This window comes from Melospiza georgiana, chromosome 5 (assembly GCF_028018845.1).
Source record: "Melospiza georgiana isolate bMelGeo1 chromosome 5, bMelGeo1.pri, whole genome shotgun sequence".
Lineage (NCBI taxonomy): Eukaryota > Metazoa > Chordata > Aves > Passeriformes > Passerellidae > Melospiza > Melospiza georgiana.
This window is the reverse complement of record NC_080434.1, coordinates 14,129,599-14,154,489: the sequence shown is the minus strand read 5'-3', so window position 1 is coordinate 14,154,489 and position 24,891 is coordinate 14,129,599. Positions and strand designations below refer to the sequence as shown.

General features: G+C 42.3%; 1 protein-coding gene across 1 annotated transcript in view; it reads right to left on the bottom strand.

The window, feature by feature from the left end:
* Positions 1–21,169, bottom strand: part of DCHS2 (dachsous cadherin-related 2) — a 104,522-nt gene extending 83,353 nt beyond the window's left edge. The window contains exon 1 of the mRNA XM_058024272.1: positions 19,346–21,169. Coding sequence (XP_057880255.1) covers positions 19,346–21,169 — 1,824 coding nt within the window. The remainder of the gene's footprint in view (positions 1–19,345) is intronic.
* Between the last annotated feature and the right edge of the window lie 3,722 nt (positions 21,170–24,891).

Sequence of the window (24,891 nt, the reverse complement as noted above, 5' to 3'; positions counted from 1 at the left end):
GTTTTAAATTCCTGCTGATACACTGCTATCAAAGAATTCAAGCCTTGATTCTTATGTCAAGCATCTCTGGACTCAGCTGGTTTCAAGCAGCTCTTCATTTATAGATACATCTAAAGATGGACTGCAGAGAATCAGAAAATTTGTTCAAAGTTGTGATACTCTTCACAGTATCACAGAGACATAGAGAAAAAATTCACAATACAAAAAATTATTATGTAGAAAACATCAGACAAAACCTCAGAGAAAGTTAAATCTTGTCTTCCTTTTTATATTTACAAGCCAGGTGACCACCTAATTACAGGTACTTAAATGTCCCAGTAAAGTCCTAGCTACTGGACATGTTCATGGGCATAAGACAGGAATAAGCTGGAAGACAGGGTTTTTTTCCATCATGTCCAGAAACACAGGAGAAAAATTTACCTTTTGACAGAAAAAATAGTAACATTGACAGAACCAGAGAAGCTTGGCAGTTAATAATCTAATCTTTGAAGCTTGGAAAAGTTTGCTAATGTGTGTCAGCAATTCTCTACAGGAATGAAGCAGACTGACTACTATCTTGGGTAGGACTATTTGAGATTTATCAACCACAACACAGAAAGACAAGAAAGAAACCAAAACTGCATCTTCTGTTGACTTAATTAGAAAAAGAGAAACCCTGCCAACACAAAAAAAAGCATGAGAGGACTAAGTGTTCTGCATTTGCCACATAGATATTACTAAAGTGTTCCTGATTGCTAAAACATGGAAATGCAAATACTGCTGACAAACATAAAAGCCAGCTGTATTATTAAAAGCATGTTTTTTATAGGAGAAATTTTTTAGCACACAAAACAAGTCACCATCCTGGTTCATGCTATGAAAGTTTCTAATGCTCTATTGCACTGATGAATATTATAACACAAAAGCTTAACACAAGCAATTGGAAACCCCATGTAATAAATAAAGTTTCTTTGTATACTTGGACAAGTTTTTCTACCACAGTCAGTCGTCACAGTCTTTATGTCTCACTTGTCTATGCTACAGCTCACAACATGAAGAGTTTCACAGGATAAAGCACAGGGCAGCAAACTCATGTGTTTTATACAAGTGAATTTGGGAGGAAAGTAGCTGTCCAGACAGATCACACAAGACACATGTAAGAAGTTGAAACAGCTTCAGTTACAAATCAAATAAGAAAAACAAACTAGTTACACAATCTAGGGTTGACATACTAGACACCTTGGTAAAAAAAACCCCTAAAAATACAGAAGAAACAAGACTAAGTTCTGCAGTTAAAGCAGAGGAGTGGGAGAAAAGTACCCTCCCTCCTATTCTGATTTAACCACTATCATTCAAGCTGCTCATTAATATAGTCTTACCTGAAAGCACAACTGGTGTAGAGCCTCAGTAACCTGAGGCTTTAAAGGAAAAAAGCTTTACACAAGGCTAAACATGGTTTAGAGCTGGACCAGAGAGGGAAAGGTAGCTAATTACTTTTAACTCCCCTTATTACAAACATCAGCATCACCAAGAAAATTTAGTGCACTGTTTGGCACAACTCTGATAGAAAATTCTGATATCTAAAATTCACTAAGGACTTTTTTTAAAGTACCTGCTGGACTTTTAAAAGGCAATATGAGTACTACCTCCATTAAGGTGTTAAAAAAACCCCAATTTTTGCTGTGGAGGCTTACCACAACCTGGTATATATATGTAAAGGAGCCTTTCCAATCAAATAATAAAGCTTGTTGGTGGCAGAATAGTTGATTACTTTCATCTGGTAGCAGGATAACTGTAACACATTGTCCTAATGATCTTCAGCCAGGGAGTTTTAAATTGGGCATGCCCTTACTACATCTCAGTTTCTTAACAATACCTTTCAGATACTAGGAAAATTAATAAAGACAACAAGATAACAAAGATATCTACTGTAACTTCTTAAACCCATCCATTTCTAATTGCAGGGAACAACAGCATAAACTCTAGTTAAGCAGAGTTCACAAAAAGGCTGTATTTGTCAAAGAAAAACACAGTCTGTGAGACTTTCAAACACCTAACATTAATAAAGATTTTTCCCAACATACAACTACCAAAATGGAAAACTTTGTGACCAGTGGACATTCAGGATGCAGTCTACACTTACAGAGGTTTTAATTGCAACACAGAGGTTCTGTGTTGCAATTACTGTGTCCAGTAATCCATTTTTCCTGTTCACAACACATAACCAGGGACAGACTAACACATAGGAAACGGGTCAGTGATAGAATAGTCCACTAAGTGGCGAGTGAAGGCAAGGGGTACATTAAATGCTGAACAGGTGAAGTTTCTAGGGAATGGGAATGACTACATGAGTAATCTCTCCTGCAGAAATTAAATCTATTAGGCAATTAACTGCCTGAAGTGCTATATCCCCACTACAGGGATCACAGCTGAAACTGTCCCCCTTCAGATTGTTAACACCTGGACAAAGCCATTAGGCTTGGAAGTAAATCATTGCCTTTCCCTGCAGCTGAGCCTGCAGAAGCATTCCTGAAGAATTTCACGTTTTTATATCCATTTCTACAACTTCCCTGCAGGTCCCTCAAAAGTCAATCACTGATATTCAGTGTTTTCCACTTTACATTGAACTAATTAATTCAAGATAATGAAGTCAGGCTTCCAGTATTAAAGAGGCCTCTGGGGGAAATAAACCAACAGCAATGGTAGGTCAAGAGCACAAAGAGAACTGAAATTTCACAGTAAATTCTCCTTTATGAGAGAGGACCTTGCTTTACTGTCCAGGACTTTTCTTTCTCTTTCCACTTTCTTCTCTTAAGTCTTATTTCCACAAAATGAATTTCATGTCCTGGATTTATTATAATCAGTTTCCTGGGAAACATCCTGGCATGCTACAGCATCTCACCAGATTATATCACAGCGATTAAGAGCACCTTCAAGACTAGAAATGCTTTCCAAGCACAGGTCTACAGCTGTGATTGTGGAAAACATATATGGAATTTTTTCTGCTTTTAATGAACAAGAAAAGCCTTCACCTATACATATCACACACCCCTTTTCAGAAAAAGGAAAATGGGAGCTTGATTTCTGCCTCTGTCCCTTTAGGAGTGAATTAAAAACTGAGCTATCAGAGGGGGGAAAAAAAAGGGAGAAAAAGAGATAGAACATTTACTTTACTAACTTCTTTGCTTCCTTAAGGATCAAAAATATACTTTATTTCCAAAGGATGTCAACATTTTTTTCAGCCTGCAGCACCTTGTTAAATTCATATGTTCATATTTAATAGGAAATAGAAAAAAAAGCAGTGAAACAAGTTTCAGGATCATTCTAAGTGAAAGCCTGTATTAATTTTTCAGCTCAGAAAAGGCAGGATAAGATCTAAAGCACTGAACCAGAGTAAGTGTGATAAAAGAGCCAATATAAGTCATATCTCTGGGGATTTGAACCACAGAAGATAACAACAGCCTAATCTTGCTACTACTTATTTTGTGCTGCTGGTCTAAATGTCAAAACCATATTAACATCAAAAAAATCCACTGAAAAGAACTTCAGACTAATGGTACTGGAGTGAGTGGAAATTGACAAAATACTCCAAAACGCAGATTGGAAGAGCAAATTAAGGACGGCTCCACCAAATCAATGTTAGTATTTTAAGGTTTTGAATAATATATCACATAAAAATCATCCATATTCATTGATGCTGCAGCTAGATGTGATCAATATACTTATAGCTTAGTAACCCTCTGAAGATATAAAATCCCTCTGCAATTGTCACAAATACACACAATGTTTCCAGAATCTAAAACATTATGGTTTCCAAGGCCAGCAATGACTGTACATATGAAGAGAATGTGAACTAATCCAGTGAGATGAATGATTCTAGAGGAGTTCTATGGAAAAAAACTGTTCTTAAAGTTCACATTTTAAATGAGAGTAGCCAAATAATTAGGACTCAACTTATGGTTCTGTATTATATTGAATCCCATTTTTATTATCATTTAAAGGATAAGAATTAACAGTACCACTTTATTGCTACAAAAGGATATGGCAAGAATATTGAATGGCCTTAGTACTGTATACTTGGTAAAAAGCATTCAGATATCTGAAGAGAAATAATTATTCTAGATTTATTTGGTATTAAAGGGTGCTATCTGCCATGATAATGACACAAAGCCTCTTTTTTCCCAGCTGCTATGAAGGGCAGCTTAATATTCCAGTCTGATCTCTGTATTTGTTAGTCTGCCTCTTTCCTATTATCTTAAAACTGTTTTTAAAACCTTCCATCAGGACTTTAAATTACCTGTGTAATCTTTTCTCCCATTCCATACATGCAACAGCAAACCTATAAACAAAACTAGGCTGAATTATAACCACACTTACATTACGCATAAGAACTTCACAGATTCAAGAGGAATACAACTGTGAATTTTATTCTTCCAAGTCAGAGATCCTATCTCTTGTTTATAGTGATGTATCTTATTTAATTCAGTGAATATTAATTTTGAAAAGGGATTACAGATATTCTAAATATTCAGAGGTCCTGAATTTTCTAGAGGATTTTTAAAAGCAGGGTGAGGAATATGACAGATGACTGTCTCTTGAGGCTCTGTGAAGGCTTCATTAACAATTCCACTCAAGAAAAGCAATATTAGTACAGCATGATAAGAATATCCACACTCACTGTGACAGTTCATGAATCCTCCCTGCAAACAATTCATTAACTTTGTCTGACATTTGGAAATTTTTAAATAAATATTGTTTTTTTAATTGACTAACTCTCATACACACTATTTCCAATCATACCACTCGAACCAGACAGAATGACTGGCCATTAAGAATAACAACAGCTTCATTGAGAGAGATTGATTTAAGTCAGTAAAGAGTTTTCTCCTGCTTGTCCACAAGGAGGAAGTGGAGAGAGCAGAGAACACCCAAGCAAGAAATATTCACTGAGCAGATAAAACATAAGCTTAAAAAGCTTTGAAAGAAAAGCCTGCAGAGGGGGCAATCTCAGACATTTTCAGAGAGCAGAAAGAAGGTGGTCTTATTTAGTTGGAGACACATAAGTTCACGTGGGAACAAAATGTCAGAAAAGCTTTGTTATGAAGAAAAGCTGGAAAGTGCAGAAGCCAAGAGGAGCTGGGCTGAATCCCAATAGTCACATGAAAGATTTATGATATCTTCAGAAGGTGCTTAGAGACCCCACAGAGGTTCAGATTCCAGAGGCTCAAAGAATGAATGGCCTAATGAAATAAATCCCTAACACATAAGCCAGTGAAATGTCCCACCAGAGAAGGAACTCTACCGGCAACCCCAGTTAACCTGTATGTTATTAAAAAGAAAAAAAAACAGAATGAATTCATGTGCAAGTCCATGAGCCAAGAGAAACATAGATGGTTAGTCCTCAGAGCAAGAAGATGAGATTTTAACAGCTGCAAAGCGTTGAGCTAATGCTTCAGAGGGTATTCTGCTGTTTGGTGGATTCTTTCCCTCAGCATCACATGGAATAAAGCTGCTCTAGGTCTCCTTGGCCCCAGGACTAGACTTGAAGATATACAGAGAGAATTACCATGCTCTTGGAGAAAGAATATCACCAGGAATCATTTCTTTATAAAGACTTCTCAGAGACTCATAAGCCAATGAAAACAGCCAAGCCATTGGACTTGAATGTTTCAGACCATATAATTACCACTTAAGTTTAAATTAAATGGAGGAATGAACAACAGTTAGCCTGTATCTCAAAGTTTATGTGATAAATACATAATGCTCAAATGAGCAGTTAACACAGACCAAAAAATCCTGGAGGGTTTGAGAAATGTATGAGGTATGAGAAAAGCCTAGCACTTCAATTAATCACTGAAGTGATTTTTTTTATATTAAAAAATATAGGTATTTCTGGACAGAAGAAAATGAAGGGAAATGTGTGTCTCAAGATGAAATGAGAGTGTGCTGTTAAAACTGGCCATTTTAATTGGCCATTGGGGAAGGAGTACCTTCCCCACTTCTACTATCAGCATAACTACAGTGAGGACACAACAGGTCCTCACAAATAAAATTCAAACAGCATTCCAATATAGAGGACCCAATAGAGTGGACCCAATATAAAATGATTATAAAACAGACAAATCAAACTGCAAGCCTGCAGCTGTAACCATTCTAGATCTTAACAAAACAATCTCTCTAAAAAAAATCAAATGGAGGGACTACTAGAAAAGGACAAAAACTGAATGTGGCAACTACAATCCTATCAGCCTGACTTAAACAGACTATTAGAACAACTTTCAAGGAATAAAGACAGAAAGGAAGACAAAACGTTTCTCAAGTACTTCAGTATCTTTCCAATAACAGATTTTCTCTAGGCACAGAAGAAAGCTGATTTGTATTTAATAAAACAACCAATAGAAATCACATTTCTTTACATACTACTTAGTAGAGACAGCACAACTTTTAGTCAAAGAGTTATATTTTATAAAACTAGGTAAAGAAGGAACCAAAACAAGTTGTCTCGAAAAAGGGAATTAACAAATATGTTGTATTGATAACCAGCTTGTTAAATCTATTAATTAACCAGAAAAACAAAACAGAACATAAGCAACTCGATTAACATTCGCTAATTCCTGAAACTAGAAAGCACTATCAGTGTAGGAGATCAAGAGGATCTTTATACAGAAGAACAAGAAGACTGAAGTAATAAATATAGGATGACAATATATGAAATTACATACCAACAAACAAACTAATATCTCTTGCTGTGACCTGGGAATTTATTCATTGAAAACTGAAAAAAATAACCCCAAACATGGATGACTATAAGTTAAAGAGATCCAGCCTAAAAAAAGATAAATGCAAACTGATTTAGGTGAGATGTTACCCCTTAAGTACTAACCTTCCTCTGCAAATAACTTGTCCACTTAAAAAACGCTGAATATAGATGTTGGAGCAGAGAGGTCCTGATGCTGTTGAGTCAGGGAGGGAAAGAAAGACTCCAGAAAAAAGAAAGTCTTCAGGTGGATCAGAAGGCAAAGGCATTTAATGAAAGCAGCGGGTCTTTTATAATGTGACTCGCTAAGGTGATACTGGATTGGTCTCAAAGTAGAAACATCTCACACTGTTGGTGACTATGAATAGCACACTGGGGAGAACCATATCTATAAGCAATTGTTACAGAAAGAGAGATAATAATTGTTTTGATTATTTTCCTCTAAAATTTCCAGGCTCAGCCTGGGGAGAAATCATCTCTGTTCTTTCTTCGACTGAACTGAGAATATCCACAAGGTCCAGTGGTCTGACTAGAGCCAGTGACCCAATGAAAACACCTGTCTGACCATGCATTTCAGAAGGCACAGAAGTTCTGATATGTTTCCCAGAAATGTGGGGTAGGCAAGAGGAGGTTTAGTCACTGGGAGCCTCTGGGGATGGTGGGTACTGAGATTTGCACCTGATAATCCCTACCAATGTTTCTAATTTTCATCCATACTTTCAAGGAAAAATTACCATGATTAGTGCATGCTCATAGGCCTGAAACATGGTTTCCATTAGAAGCAATTAGCAAGAATGATGGCATAGCATGAAATCAAAATCTCAAAGAGTGCACGATAAATGGCCTCCAATAAGATGTAATAGACATAGAAAACATTTGTGCTTCCTGGCGCTTTCTGAACATGGCATTTCAACAACATTTAGAAACTGAGGGATAACTTGTGTCCCACAACCACAGTGTTCTGGAAATTTAACACATGGTCTAGCCTAACTCCCAAATACTGGCTAGAGTCTTCCTTTTAGACAAACATTTCTGAAAATTAAAAGCAGTTAGCCTTTCAAAAAGTCTGTTTCAACTGTCAGGTCTTTCCCCCATCCTCAGATACAGGCACAAGTGGATATTAAAATAAAATTTTAAAAACGCAACCAAAATTTTGATTAGTTTTGAGAAAATGTAAACATTACTTCTTTGATTGAATATTACAAACCTAAGAGACCTAGGGTTTGTTTTTTATCAATGGAAAGTGAACACAAAAGCAGTCTGGTATCATAGCAAAATCATTATAAAGCCGTACCCCTGCCAAAATTATTGCTAAAGACACCAACTTCAAAGACAGCTAAAAAAGGAAAAGAAACAAATTCCAGGATATGGAATTTTACTTTCATAGTAACAAAAGAGAGCAAACAAACAAACAAGAGCCAAATACCTGGGAGGTTGCCATTCGTCTTTCTTTTGAAAACCAGAATGAAATGCTCTCTCTTAGATCCTTTAAAAGTTATACAAATCTAAAACTAAAAGAGAAAGAATTTTCTAACTTGTGACTTCATTTTCAATGCAATCTTTTGGGGAAAATAATTATTCTACTATTACTAGACACAGTAACACATTGTTTTGAAATGTGTTACATTAAGAAGGGGTTCTGGGCTCTGGGAAAGCAGGTCATATTTAGTTTGTTTAGTATTAGTTTGTTTCATCCCCTTGCTCCTACAGGGCATGCACACAGCATTCTCTTCCTCTCAGAAACCCACAGATACACATTAAACTAACTGGGATTTTAAAAATGCAGAAAACCTGAAAATCCCCCCAAAGGACAAGCTGTGGCTGATTTCATTGCAGAATATGTTCCTGAGCTCCCTGTATGTTTGAACAACTGAAGTTTTTTGAAAAGATGCTCCCAGTTCTCCCCACTGTCTCTCAACTTGTCCAGCCACCAGCTGGAGTGATGTTGTTGTATAGTCTTACTATAGACCTACACAAGCACAAGCCAGAGGCAGGAAACACCATGTTTTGTCTATTTTAAAACCCATCATTACCAAACCTTGTGGTCTGATTCAATAGACCATGTTCAATTCGAGTAATTTTTGCCCCATCCTTCTTTTGCACCATGAGCTGGAGACTAGATCCTGATGGGGCTCCAAACACCAAGTGACCCTTGGTACTACTGGTGCTGAACAGCTACCCCAGAGCTTCACTGGAATAGCCACAAGTGTAAGCACAGTATGCTCCAAAACATCCAAAGTGATTTATTTTCTCAAAATGCTGTAAATCAGGTTCTCTTGCATGTCTTCATGAGCAGCAGCAGCAGTACAGTACACAAAACAGGTTTTGAGTGTTTTGTGTACTATACTGAGCAAGTGCTGAGTTGGTGCTTTAAGGTCACTGCTTCCCTTCCCCTGAATTTAACTGCAAATTCTAAATTCTAAACCCTGATTGATACATGTATGTAGATGAATGTATTTTCCAGTGGTACACCAAAAACCCTGTCTATACCACATGCACTTATGGTCCCATGCATGGCTTAAATATTAACAGAGGGATAATCCCTCTCTCCTAGAGATTATTCTCTTCCATTTGGGAGCATCCTAAGACAATCTTTTCAGAAGAGAATAACAGACATGCTTTATTGAGTCCATGTCCATGTAAACACACATTAATCCTACAGAAATGTCAATTATGCATCTTAGTGATCAAAGTACCAAACTGAAATGTATCTATAAAATTACCTAATTAATAAAAATGCAATAGCCTATCCAATGATTAATGAAATAACCTTAAGTAAAAATAATTAGGTGTCTATGTATCTATGCAGTGTTTAATATGTGACCTTACTGGTGTAAAGAAGCAGAGATTAAGCTATCAATATATCTGTGACAGCCTATGAGAAAACAGTTTCATGCAAATGATAGGTTTAATATTAATGCCACAATACAGAAGGACACATGGAAGAAAAGGCTTTTGTAAATCATTTCTCTGGTATGTCTGGACATGAGCTCAAAATTCAAAGCAGGAAAAACTGAATGTGTAGGATAAAATTCTATTCATTGGGGGTTTATGCAACTGAAAACAAAAGGTCATGTAGAAGGTAATGCACCAGAAGCAGAATGCAGTCATCTCCACAGTTTCTTTGATTGGTAAGATACATCCAGTTCCTTGGACACTGCATTAAACCATATGTGTTTGTTTATAACTGTTGAAAAAAGAGCATACACAAGTTGTTTGTCTCACATCTGTTTAGCCAGACATTAGCTAAAAACTGCCCTTCCTGTTGCCCCTTTCCTAGTACCAGATGTAGGCACAAGTCAGTGGAAGTGGAGCAGACATAGGCATGACAACCTAATTCGCTGCACGAAGGAAGTAGCTGGGGACAAGGAGGGGGAAGGGGAGACATAAACACTTTACACAAGGTCAGTGCAGGAGATTGAGACATCTGTCAGGGCTGGAAGTTAGTACATTTGCTTTTATTACAGCCAATAATGTTAGTACTGCAACAGTTTATGCTGAAAGCAGTGCAGCCTGTGAGCATAACTACATAGGCACAACTACCCTGATTTTTTATTTTAAATTGTTTCCCCAGGAAATGGAACTAATAAAGTCTGGCATAAATGTAATGCTTGTTTTCATTTAGTTCAGAGAACAGGAAGAGAGAGAACCTAGAGCTGCATCTCTAACATACTTTCAGTAATAGAATGAAAACCCACTTCTAAACAAAGCACTTCAAAGCATTTCAAAGTCCATAGATTTGACCCATCCAGAGTAACCCAAGTTATCAATGGGAAGCTTGTGGAAGTGAGGAAATAGGCACAAAAAAGGATTGCAACATAAGCATTGTCCGTCCCTTAAAACAATGTTCTGCTAACTCTCCCTGTCAGATGCTACAATGAAGCTTAGGTTGTACTGTCAAGTCCACCCACTTAAAGAAAGCCCAGTTAAACCTTTCTTTATCCTATTTCATTTAAATAGGATTAACTGAGGAATATGATTTGACTTCATACACAACACAACCAGTAACTCACCTACTTTGGTACATATTTCCTGCCTCCACCCTAAAAACACTTAACAAGTATTCAGAGGAGTCAGCAGAGATTTTATATCCGAGCATATCCAGCCAGCACACAGGTCCTTACAAAGATCCCTTCTGCATTAGAGTGCACTAGTAGTTCCTGTAAATCCTTACAGTTACTACATTTGGCCAACCATGTGATAGAAAGAATACCGCTATTTAATCACCTGCAGATTATTTAAATATAATATAAAATTATATACACAAGTTTATATAGGAGAGTAGCTCAGTACAAAGAGGTGAGAAGTTGCTGCACATCTTCTTTCGCAATGCTAAATATATCACCACTCTTCAGGCATGACAGAAATCCCTTGCAATTCAATATTCTGAGAAGAATTATTTCACCTAAGTGCCAATGAAATTAATGATTTTGTACAGCTTCTTATATACTTGTCTCAAAGAGCTTAGAACTGATTGAATGAACTGTGATTTATGAGCATCATTTTAAAAATCCATTTCTCCTCCTGAAAGAAGTGCCTTTTTACCCAGATTAGTATGCTTTTCTCATAGACTGAGCAAGGCACTATCTTCTATGAATTCTGTAACATGTGAACTTTCTTCTGCTACATTTCCTTTATAAACAACACTTAATTTTATATTTTCACCAGTGGCACGTTTCAGCATTTGGTGTTAAAGAGTAGCTGCTGGCCAGATGCTTTTTATTTTTTTCAGCTAACACAAAGGAGTACTGGAAATGAATGGAGAGGTGATACAGCAGATGTGAAATCAAAAGGAGCTGGACCAACATCCTCTTTGTCTCTAGGTTGAGAGCAAAAGGTGCTTTCTCCTGGAGTAGGCAGCTGATTGACACATCCACCACCACCACATGTTAGGGTCAATGATACTTGGGAAATGCTGACGTGAGGACTAGGTAATTTCATTAAAATTAAAATGAAAAAAATCCATTCAGGGTTACAAATGTGCACAAACTACCTTGCCTGGGATGTCCTGAGACTGAAAATGGTCAAACACCAAGAATCCATGAGGGAAAATGTCACGTTTGCCCTGCTCTTGCACTCATCCAGGGTGTATGCTTTTAGCTTCTAAAACAAGAAGGATATGGGGCTAGATGGGAAATTTTTTGGTCTGATACAATACATATAATGACTGCTGCATATATCACCTGCCCCAAATGAGCAGTGTGATATTTTACCCCAAGAGTTTTGTTAGCTGATATCTCTGCTTCCATGCTGTTCACACCTGCAGCAGGATTTGAACAATCAGCTGGACAGAGAGCCCCATTCCTCACTACAGAAGTGTTCACAATAGTTTGACACTCAATGTGGAGTACAGATTGCTCAGACAAATTTAAAAGAAAAATGCAGACTCTGGAAATCATTGATTTTTTTTCAGCATGCAACTAGAAGTTTGTTTTCAGGAATGAAATGAGCCATGAAGTAAAATTAAAAGGCTCATCCTGCTGCATGTCAATATGCTTGCATAGTAAGGTGGAATTTAGGGATTCCTAACTCATCTGTTTCCCAATGCTTTAAAGCCTTCCAGGAAAGACTGAGCATTCTGCTCACCCAGCAATTCATGAAAATCTGTGAGGATGATAAAATGCCATTAATATTTGATAAATTGACAGAACCAACCATATCCATCCATTTACAGATTTTTAATAATTTGCTCTAGTGTACTATAAGACAACTGCTGATGCCAATTCTTTGTATAAAAGTGAACGCCAGCAAAATCCATCCATTTCTGAATTGGGATGACTTCCATCTAAAAAAGTAGTTCAGGACCATTACTCCAGAAAGTGAGTGGCTATAAATGAACTCTTGCTGGACGCTTAACAGAAATGTTATTCATTACGCTGCATAAAAATCTAAAAATTTAACAGCCAAAGGTATTCAAGAACTCTGTCTTTGCCACGGGAGCTCTGAGTAGGCTATTAGCTAGTATTTTAATACACAGCTCTCTGCAATATAAAGTCTATGATTAAGACTTTTTAATATCATTACTCCTTTTCCATAGTTAGGGACACATCTAATTTATCCAACAAGAATATTAGATATGCTCGCATTCTATCACAGCTATAGACTGAAGTATGCAGAAAATTTTGGACTTACATAAACTTTCAAAACTTCCCTCTTTCCAGACCCAGTTTGCTGACATCAATTAAAAGATTTTCCTGAGAACTGGGAAAAAAAGGTAATTTACTGCCACAACTTTTTAGAAGTTTTTGTTCTTAAACTTTAACATAATTTTTAATTCTCAAATAAAAGCCAAATGTTTCTGTGTCAATGTGTTTTTGATGTTTCAATATTTCATATGTTCTCAAAATCATGGATTAAAGTAGCAAACAGCTGTAGATTTATTACATAGATGGGGGGAAATTACCTTTGGAGAACTGTTTTTTTGCAGGTGTTAGACACTGAAAATTTAACACTTGCCACATTTAAGAGTAACCACAAACTAAGAGAAGCAAAGTGAAAGGCTTCCAATACCAATTTCCCAGGACCAGAGCTTCTTAAATCTACAAAGCACCCATTCGATGTCAGATAAGGATTGCATCAAGGAGCAGAGTCTCATTCTTACAAATTATTAAATGGAACAGTTTTTCTATTTTTAAAATGCTAAAAGGCCACCATAAGAGAATTCTTAAGCAAAAGTATTTGGAGAGTTCCAATTCACCTGAAGTTACCTAATGATTAAAATTATGTATTTTGGGGGTTGATTTTTTTTTCTTCCTTCCTGCAATCAACTCAGCATGGCCATCTACTACCGCTGCACAGATTCAAAGAAACATCTATTTATCTTCGAGCCCAGACCACACACACTTCCTAAAGCTACATATTAACAGATCACAAAAAGCTGTGCATAGCTACAAAAACCGATTTTATATCCACAAAGCTATGACACTATACTGAGAATCTACTGAACAGCTTCTAGAGTGCAAAGGGATACTTGTTGTGAATTTAGAAATAAATAATTGCTACAAAATTACACATCTAACCGATAAATAATGACATGTTAACTGCTTTCAGATTCAGTATAAGAATAGAAATTGGATGAACAAGTAAATAGTTTCGTGTTATAGTTACAGATTAGATGACAAATTTCTTTGCTGTTGCTGTAGTTTAGTCTGGGGTTTGGTCTCTCTGTTGTCCACTGCATTAGTCTTAAAACACAGTAGCATTTCAAGTCAACAAAAAAAATCTGTCTTTTTTGCAGCTGACTTTAAATTGAATACAGTGAAAATAGGACCTGGAGAACTCAAGAAGCAGAGGAATTCATGGCATGACATCTTTAGCTTCTTTCTGGCTTACCTCTAACAGGGATGAGTTGTATTTCATAACTCTTTAGAATTTGCATGAACCTTCTTTGCTGGCTTCATTTCTGCTTTTGGTAATTGCAGTGGGGCTTAAATGATCCAGAACCAAAACCAAGAGGGAAAGGACTGCCCTTTTAGCTCCTTGTTTCAACATTCAGGGAAAGAAAAGGAAGAAAAATGTGGTCTGCAGCCAATGCTGGTGCTACCTGCTTAGTGTCTCAATGACAGATTACGATCTCTAAGTCTCCATCCCTCAAAGCAGGGACATATCCTCCATTCCTTTTTGTCCTCTTAGTTTTCTTTTTAATTTTGCAGAAGGTAGAGAAAAATTAGAGAAGATGCATGTTATACTGTCTTTTTAGAATTCTCTCTTTCTGCAAGTAGCTCTTGGAAATGTGTATTTCAAGAAAGTACAAATAACAACTCTCAAATATACTAAGCACTTAAAAATCCTCAAACCACATGCATCCTTCTTACATATATTATACCTTTAAATAGTATTTTCTAAAGTCTCACTGATTTATTATTCCATAATTCCTGGCATACCTAGATTAGCTTTAAGACCTTCAAACAAAATCTTTCTTTGATGTCATTGTATTTACAAACCTCCCACAATCTCAGCATCAGAAAATCTATTATTTTTAAATAAAAGGAATAGAGAAACTACCCAGTAAGTTGAAACAGCCTCCTTAATGGATCAGAAAAGTACAAGTTCTCATAACACTGGAATGCATGTGATTCTCTATCATTTGCCAGATAACATATGTTTTTTCTCTTCCTCTGCTCTTTCAGCGATGACTCTAAAGCCAATAAACATGAATTTTCTAATACACCATAAAAGAAAATAAATTAACTAAAAAGCTACTGACATGGCTGTTACTAATTCATGACAATGTTCTCTTCAATATGCAATTACAGGTACATAACTTGTTAGACTTTTCATAAGAATGCACGTGCACTGTAAGAGAATGACCATCCCACATTTATACACTACAAGCTGTAGCACACTCTGGCAGTGGAAGCAAGTTTAACCTACAAGCTCCAAACATATACAGAATGTACTGTGCTATATAACTCAAAACAAACACCTTCATTAAGTTCAAAATTTGAGTTGAACTGACAGCTGTCAGCATCACCAAACTGTTAAGCTTTGCAGAAGCCAGTAAGGGAAATACTCTTTTATGTAGGAGTCCATGGAGGATAAGAAAGAGAATGTGGTGTTTCTGTCCCATCTAGGTAAAAAACACCAGGCAAATTGATGCCAACATGATGTGCTGATTTCTCCTAATTCAGATAATGTTGCAGCCTGCTCAGAGACAGAAAGAGAAAGAAAGAATATTACCTTTCAATACTCTACTTCAGCTAGAAGACAGGAAATCCTGACAAATCTGGCAATACAATATAATTACGAGATACATTGTGCTAAAGAGAACCTTAACAATGAGTATTGAGAAGCATTGCAATCACCAAAAAGAGCTTGAAAATAAAATGTGTAACCAGAATTAAACCTCTGTTATCAAGGCAGGTCTATGACAAAGCTTTATTTCTTAATTCAGGATAAGTAAATGGCTCAGAAGAGAGACATTTTGTCACACCCCCTTACCCTTAGGCCACAGAGGTGCAGTTATCAAAGAGTTACACATCATCAGATGCTAAATCTACCTAAAATTGTCAAGCTCACACCAAAGAGTGCAGAAATAGGACATAATCACCACCATCACTCAACAGTCGATGGACATTTGTGATCACACTGGTCTTTGAGAAGGTACAGTAAGAAAGACAGGAGAGCGCCCAATGAGTTCTCACTCGTTCCTCCATCTTATTCCATTTCTGGGTCATGCTGAAGATCTTCAGGAAAATAGATTCTTATTATGCTGAAAGATCATCATAATAACTGATTAAGGCCAGTGGCCACTCAAAATTAACATGCAGTACCTCTACATGAAGAAACCAGGATGTTGATATATCTGCAAAAATCAAAGCATTACTAAAATGTCTGCAGACATCACAAGACACAAAGAGTGCTTCTGCTGCTTCCCTTTTAGTTACTGCAAATTGCCTTGATCTACAATTTATTTCTGGTTGTGTTCACTTTTACCTTCTTGTACCTTTTTTTTAGGCATGCCACCAGTAGTGCTTAAATTTTAACAAAGGTGTGTCTATAACAACTGGTAACAAACCAGAAATTCGGTATCAAAAATAGGCCAAAGTTAAACAAATGCTGTTAATGACTTCAAAATTCTACTTAGGTCTTTCACTGCATACATCTGCTCTACTTTCTAAAGTCTGATAACCCACTATTTTCCCACTGATTTTCCCTTTTCTTCATTTAACATTTTCCCATTTCTCTGCTCAGATTTCTGATCTCACCCTGCATTATCTACCCTGAGGATGCGATATTTTATATGCAATATATTAATTAATGGCAACAAATTCCATTTATTTTTCAGGATTCAGATTCTCCCTTACTCGTCAATCTGCATTGGAAGGTTGAGTCTTTTGTTCACAAGAAAAAGCCCAGACACATGCCCAGAACAAAGCAGTACTTCCAGAAGTGGTTGAAAAATATGTCTTTTAAGTAGATGGTTAATTCTTCTAATTGGTAAATTCCTACAGACTAGGAGGAACCACTAATACAGACTTATATGCAAGTTGATCCTTTTCACAGGACTAGCCCCTATTATGGGCTACATCTGTGGAGAGTAGGGGGGAAATGGAGATAACTTGAATGATCACCATAGGAGTTCAAGATTTCCCAGAAGGAAAGAAATCCCCCATTATCCACATGCAGCCAAGAACATATGGGAACAAGTTGTGCAGCTATTTAATGGCTGGGCAGAGGCACAGCAAAGCACTAAGGCAGAAGGCTCTAGACAAACAGTGTACGAGGCAGAGCTTTGTCACCAGCTGGTCCCCAAACAAAGGTTACTGATGAACGTGACTACTGATTACTGATTACTGATGAACGTGACTACTTCAGTAATGCCCTCTGCTTGCAGAGGGAAAAGACTAGAGGGTTTAGAAGACTTCCAGGTATCATGATTGTGACTCAAATATAAAACAAATGTTCATCACCACCTCTCAGGCTGTGGAACAGAGGCAGATGTGACATGAGTAGCCTCCTTCAATATCTTGGTTTTTTTCCTATTCTCCAGGAGCAGCAATAACACTACCATGGTTACCTCCTTCTCATGCTAGCTCTGAAGTTCATGAGCCCACCTGGAGCTGACTCATACCACAGACCCTGAAAAACAGCTTTGGCCAAACCAAAAACTATTTTCTACATTCTCATCACTCACTCCAACTCCTGGAGCAACATAAATGAAGCTGCCTGCTTCATGCTCACAATCTTTGAGCAGAAGATTTCCTTTCCTGGGGGAAAAGGTACAAGGATTATTGTAGAAGGTGGACATGTTTAAAGTTTAAGCCCACTACACAATGTAGAATTAAACTTGGACATCACTACAATGATCCTGGATTAAGCTGCAAGTAGAACCAGCTTCCTCTCCTGGCAGGCCATAGCATACTCACCTGCTATTCTTCCTGTGCATGCCTCTCATGCCTCCTTCTCATTCATGTTTGGCTTTATTACTCCTGGTTCAATCATCACCAAGACATGACTATTTCTTTCTACTCTCTAAACAGGATTATGGCAGCATGGTGACACTTGCGAAATTCAGTGCACCATGAGTGATATCCACGCCCATGACATCACAGTGCATGACAGGTGCAGCCCTAGAAAATCTGCGCTATTAATGCACCAAAACATTAAAAAAAAAATAGTAAAATCACAATTACAAGTTATTCGCTTTGAAACACTCAGGAACCCTTCGGGAGGCTTCTACCCGCTCCAGTCAGAAGCGAACAGCCGCTGTCCGCCAGCCGGGCCCGGTGTGGGGCTGCGGCAGCGCTCCCGGCGGCCCCGCCGCCTTTCAGCACCACGGACGCCCGCGGCGGGGCCGGGGCTGCCGCACGCCCCGCACCGCACCGGGACACCGCCAGCTCCTAAAATTATATCGTTATTCTTCTCCTGGGCTTTTCTGGGACCAGCGGTGCACGATGTTCTGGGGTCTTTTTAGGGTTTGGGTTTTTTATCTTTTTTTTTCCTCCATGGTGTTGAAAGAAAAAGAAAGGGCAGTGATGGGATTTTCTTTCTGGCTTGGGATACCAAATGAAAAGCTCCATAAGCTCAACCTGCCCAAGGTTTTATAGATTAAATTGTATTAGGGCTGTAAAAACTGTGCCCTTTTTGAGCTCCGAGTACAATTTGGAAAAAAGAGAAAAAATTATATAGAGAAGGAAACGCCTTTTGTTCCAATCAGCTATTGTCGGACTCAAAATATCACCAATGACTCCTGACTTGAAAAAAAAAAAAATAATTTAGTAGGCCACCCGAAGATAAAGACAGATTGAAGATAAAGACAACCTGAAGATAAAGACAGATTGATTTTTCATCAAATGTACTGAGGAAACACATTGCAGTTCTCCCTAGGTTTCCTCTTTAAGTAATGGTTTTTCCCAAATTCATGTAAGCTCTGCACAAACTCAGAAGCATTCACAGGCCCAACTGCTGTGAATTTTCTTCTGATGGAAAAGGCTTTGTTCATTTCAAAGGTATACATTCTGCAATGCTTTCCCAAGCTAAAAGCAAAAGGGCTCTCTGTCAATTTTGGCTCTCCAAAGCCTCCCTTCAACTTCACCTGCACAGACTAAAAAGGGGTTTTTATGAACAAGTAGAACTTTTTTCTCTATTAGAACTAATCAGTTTCTTCAAAGGCAGGGTGAGTTGATTCACATCGTTATCAGAAAGCTCAGGAACCATCACAAAGACCCTGAAGTGTATGTTAACCGTGTGTTACACTGGCTGCCCTTCTCTCTGGCTCAGTTTGGGTCATGCTGCCTTCGGGACGGGTCCTACCGGCTCTCTGAACACCATCTCAAGTCCTCAGAAGTATCCCAGCTGGTTTAACTCCCTCTGAGGTTTAACCAGAGCTGACACTTGACTCCCTCTGAAGACCTGAGCTGTGCTCATTACCCACGCTGCAAGTGTTACGGGACAAGGAACGCGTTCCTCAGAACGCTTGTGACACTGGCGGTACGAGGGCCGCGCTGATTAGCCGCGCTCCACCTGCCGCGCTCCCTGCTTCCCGCGGAAGTGCTGGAGCGCGGCGGCGTTCCAGGGCAGCGGCCCCAGAGGCCGGGCCGTGCCGGGCCGAGCGGGGCCGTGTGGGGCCGGGCCGTGCCGGGCCGAGCGGGGCCGTGCGGGGCTCACCTGGAGGAGGCGGCGGCCGCGCGCGGCGTGCTCGGGCATGCGCGCTCGGTACACGGCGCGCTCGAAGCGCGGCTCGTTGTCGTTGGCGTCCTCCACGCGCACGCTGAGGCGGCACGCGGCGGCGCGCGGCGGGACGCCGCCGTCCCGCGCCACCACGCGCAGCTCCAGCGCCGCCTGCCGCTCCCGGTCCAGGCGCGCGCGGGTGCTGACGGCGCCGCTCCGCGCGTCGATGCGCAGCAGGGCCAGGGCGGCCGCGTCGCCCTCCAGCGCGTACCGCACCTCGGCGTTGGGCGAGCCCGGCTCGTCGGCGTCCGAGGCGCTGAGGCGGAGCACGGCGGTGCCGGGGGAGGCGGCCTCCGAGACGGCGGCGCGGTAGTGGGGCTGCGGGAACGCGGGCGTCTCGTCGTTGAGGTCGGCGACGCGCAGCAGCAGCGGCGCCTCCGCGGAGAGCGGCGGCGTGCCGCCGTCCGTGGCCACCAGCCGCAGCTCGTACAGGTCGCGGCTCTCGCGGTCCAGCGGCCCCGCCACGCAGAGGAAGAAGACGCCGGCCCCGGCCGTCCGCAAGGCGAAGGCGCCGTCGCCGCCCAGCAGGGCCAGCACGATGCCGCCGCCGTCGCCCTCCGCGCCCTCCTCGTCGCCGCCCTCGTCGGCGTCCGAGACGGAGACTCGGGCCACGTAGTCGCCGGGCCGCGCCCCTTCGGAGACCCGCGGGCCGCCGGTCTCGGTGAGGTAGAGCAGACGGATGGAGGGCCGGTTGTCGTTCACGTCCAGCACGGCCACGGAGACGAGGACGCTGGAGACCTCGGGCTGGGCGCCGCCGTCCCGCGCCTCCACGACCAGGCGGTGCAGGGCCCGCGCCTCGCGGTCCAGCGGGCGGCGGAGGCGCAGGACGCCGCTGCGCTCCTCCACCGCAAAGTAGCCGTCGGGGTCGCTCTGCCGGCGATTGATGGCGTACCGCACCTCGCCGTTGGCACCCAGGTCGGGGTCGGTGGCCCGCAGGCGGCAGACGGCGGTGCCCGGCGGCGCGTCCTCCCGCAGCCGCGCCCGGTACTCGCCGCGGCTGAAGGCGGGCGCGTTGTCGTTCTCGTCCAGCACCCGCACCGACACCCGCAGGCGGCCGCGTCGCCGCGGGCTGCCGCCGTCCCACGCCTCCACCACCAGCCGGTGGACGTCCGCCCGTTCGCGGTCCAGCCGCCGCAGCAGCACCAGCTCCAGCGGCTCCGGCCGCACATAGCGCAGCTGGAACAGCGGCGGCTCCCCCGCCGCGCCGCCCTCCTCCAGCAGCGCGTAGCCCTGCGTGCCGAAGCCGCCCGCGTCGGGGTCGCGGGCAGCCGGCAGGCGGAAAGCGATGCCGGGCGGGCTGAGCTCGGAGATGTTGAGCTGCAGACTGTCCTTCGGGAAGCGCGGCGGGTGGTCGTTCACGTCGGTGACAGCGATCTCCACCTGCACCACCTCGCCGCGCAGCGTGGCCGCCGCGAAGCTGTAGCGCGCCCGCCGCTCCCGGTCCAGCCGCCGCGCCGTGCGGATGATGCCCGTCTCCGGCTGGACGTGGAAGTCCGCCAGCACCGCCGACTCGCCGCTCCCCTCCGACAGCAGGAAGCCCCCGGGAGGGTCCGAGCCCGGCGGCAGTCCCGCGCGGATGTCACCCACCAGCGTCTCGGCCGGCAGCCCCTCGTCCACTGCCAGGCTGAGGTTATACACCGGCGCCGCGCCGCCGCCCGCCGCGCACAGCCACAGCGGCAGCAGCAGCGCCAGCGCCCGTCCCGTCGGGGGAGCGCCGCCCTGCCCGGCCCGGCACCTGCCCGCCCGCAGCCGCCGCGCCATGCTTGGCCGCTAAGCCGGCATCGCGGGCAGCCCGCGCCCTGCTGCTCGCCACACGCAGGTGCCTCCGCCTCGCCGCCGCGGGAGCGACTCGGAACGCCGCCGCCGGGGATGGGAAGGACGAGCGTGTGCGAGGAGGCGGGAGAGCGGCTCCCGCCACCGCCGCCCCGCGCAGTCCCCGCCCCGCCGCGCCCCCGCAGCCCCGGGGGCCGCCGCCCGCCCACCCACCCAGAGCCCGGGGGGGGCGGCCGTGTCCCCCGCGCACGGACGTGTCGGGATGGGTCGGGACGGTGTGGCGCTGCTCCGGTGCCGGCCAGGATCCGGAGAAGCCTTCGCCGAAATTGATTACTCGGGGAATCAGCTGGCTTCCTGCTGGTGGGACAAAGCATGACTAGCGCACGGGCTGCCTCTAGATGCAGAGGCATGGCTCGTGAAGGACAGGAATTTAAATGAAACAGAAATCTGCGAGGATAAACGAGTTTGCACAATTCAGCAAGGATTTGTCTTGCCTTAATATTCTGGTCCTCATTTTCCATTAAAAGGCTTGCTTGTTATCCTTGCACTGGGTCAGTAAATAGCAACTCAGCATGGCAGGGAAGCATTTACCAGAAGTAAAGCTTTAAGTAGAAACTTCTATCAGTTTCAGCAAGACTGGAACTTCTTTCCTTTACCACTATTCCTGACTCCAGTATCTATCTCAGAATGGTCTAAGAATAAGTGTTTTTCAATTACACCAAGAATACACAGTGTCATATAAATGCTAAGTACCAGCCATCCATCTATCCATGAAAGCCAAGTACAATACTTTAGTGGTTACTCGTCTCTTGCTGTTCCCACTGATCCTTTACAAACTTAACTTTAGCTTTCAGGCAAGATTTAACAGCTGTTTAGAGAAAAGTAAATTCATACCAGGACACACAAGTAAAATCAGGGCAAAGACAGTGAGTAGCAGGACTTACTGTAGCTTAGTCCTCTTCTATGAAGGGGCACTTGACAGGGCAGCTGTTCTACTATTTGCCTCTTTTCCAAGTTATGGAAGAACTACCCAAGTGCACTGCCAGAGCACTCTAAGGAGGGAGCAAACTCACTGCAAGTGAGGAGAAGATGAAGAGGATTTTTTCCCAACATTTTTGAAACCTACATAATACCACATATCTGGGTTAAGAGAGAGAACTAGGTTCTAAAGAAAGTTTAGAAGTCCTACTCCATATGTGTAGTTGCATGGACAGGAAGGGGAACACATGAGATCACATCCACTGTATCTGACTTGCCTGCTTACACAGAGAAACGGGGCAGAGCAAAGCTTAGGTCTTGTCAGATCCTCTTAGGCACATTCTGAGAAAGTCTCTGTATATTTATACACTGTGATAATTACAAGCATAGAAGCAAGAAGGAAATGCAGAGACCCTTGCCAGCTTAGTTCATATTCATTGAGAAAACACATGGATCCTCCCCAAGTCAGATCCCCAACAGATGTTCAATATGAAAATGCCTGAATTCCACTGAATCACAGCAAGTTTGGAAAAACGGCCATGTCCCTTGCAGCCCATACTGTCACTAAGAAAACATGTGAATCATGTTCAGTCAGGCACATTCACCAAAAAACTAAACAAAACCTGCTGTTGACACGGTCAGGCAGTGCCCAAAGAGCAAAATTCTGTCTTCAGATACAGCATGCATAAAGATAGCAGGGGAAAAATGAGACTGACGTAGCTATCTGTGGTTCTGGCAGCATCCATGAATTTTGTGAATCTAGGACACTTTAACAGTTTTATATGAAGTAAAGTCATATGAAAGCACTGCCCAACTACAGCATGTTTCCAGAAATACTACATCTTTGGGACACTATAGATGTTTTGCCTAGTGTGAGCATGAGCTTTACCTCTTAAGTGTTCCTCTACCCTCTTTGCATTTCTGCCTTCTCTAAGTCTATTCTTTCTTCCGTTCTTTTCTTAAACATTTTTCTTCCTCTCTTTTGCCATGTTCATGACCTCATTCTTTTCTTCCACAAATCACAAACAGAAGTTTCTAAATCTTAAGGAGATGTTTGCCATCTCCTGGATATATTTAGCTGCCCCTGCTGTTCCCCATCTTCTCAGTGACAGGCTGACCTACACAAAAAAGAGAACTGACAGTTCTAAGACATGATGGGAAGCTGCAACAATGACATTATCCCAGGGGAAGCAGGGTGTCAAAGTTCTAGTGCACTAGCCACCTCTGACATGCTCAATAGATCACTCTCATAGTGAAGACACTTGTCAGCTCCTCAGATCTACGAAGTATTCCACTGTAAAAATTGAGCAGGAGGAGATGCATATTATTTGAAGATGAGTTGGTTAGAGTACACAAAATGCCAAAGCATTTCAGTTTAGAAGGGATTGCCTGTTGGTGAGCCAGCCTGCTCAGTTAGATAGAAGAAAGTTACTTCTCCTGCTCCTACTTCTCCATCCCATTCCTGGAGGTGGCCACCTCTGACTTTGTAGGCAGGTGAACAGCACAGGAATCCACTTTCAAGCCACAGAAGTTTTGAACTCTGTGTCTTCAGGCAACCCTACATGAGCATCCATCTAATCCAGTATGCAAGGCAGTGAACTCTGGTGCTCCCGAGCAGCTCCACATGCCAAATTCAGCTGTCCTGTGGCAGGGACCCAACCTCCAGGAAAGGAGCAAGGAAGGAAGCTGGAAGGTGATAGCTGTATCAGCTGCTCAAATTAAATCAGCCCATATTTGCAAATCACAATTTACTATAGCTCAATCCTCCTTGGATTAATTGGAAATTCTTTTTCCTTCAAGGAGAATTAAACTATAGCAAACCAAAGTCGGGTATGACACTAGAGTGCAAAAGATCACTGAAACATAGATAGTGTTGCTACAGCCACGAAGTCTATCAGTAACAGAGTTAATTCTACCTACAAACATTGCCTCACCCACACAACAGCTGTGGTGTGACTCTCCCATGCTGAAGACATGGCTGAGGTGGTAAAGCAGGATGACCACTTCCTTTCCTGCCACTCGCTGGCTCACTGCAAACCATCTTCAGCAGCAGCAGGAGTTTAAGCCAAGGCACCTGACTCGGGCTGACGCAGGGCGGGAGCGCTGCAGGATCCATTCCAGCGCTCATTAGATGGGCGGCAGCAGCAGCTGAGGGCAGAGCGTGGCTGAACTGCTCCAGACAGAGCTGAAGCAAATAAAATAAAACCTGAAAAATTTTCCATGAAGTTATTTCCTGCTGTTTGAAAACAGCATGGTCTCAGCTGCTTGTTACTGCCTTTCAGCCAGTGGGCACCATGCTTCCATTTCTGCCTACCAGGTGGTGTTCCCTGATCCTCTGTGGGTTTAGTTTAAGGACAGAGATCAGTTTAAGCAATGCTGAAACAATGATTTCCATTAACCCCAGTGTTTTTTTTTTTCCTATGTTGGGTTACAGAACGCCCATATAAATCAGCTTTCTGGAAAATGGTGGTGTGGGGCAGCACTAATATCTTCAACTATTGCAGCTGGATCTAAGAAAGGATGTTTGTCTCCAGCCTCACTGGCTGGGGTCACTATGGATATTCAGCCTCTAATATGTGATATATGGAGAAAGCATTAACTTTGCAGAGCATCAGGTGTTTCATTATTTATAGTTCCCCAGGCACACATATATTGATTTCAGCAACACCTCCTTGAAGGAGTGTCAGCTGCACAAAAGATTTTCTGGTGACCACATGGAGGCTGGTCACAGT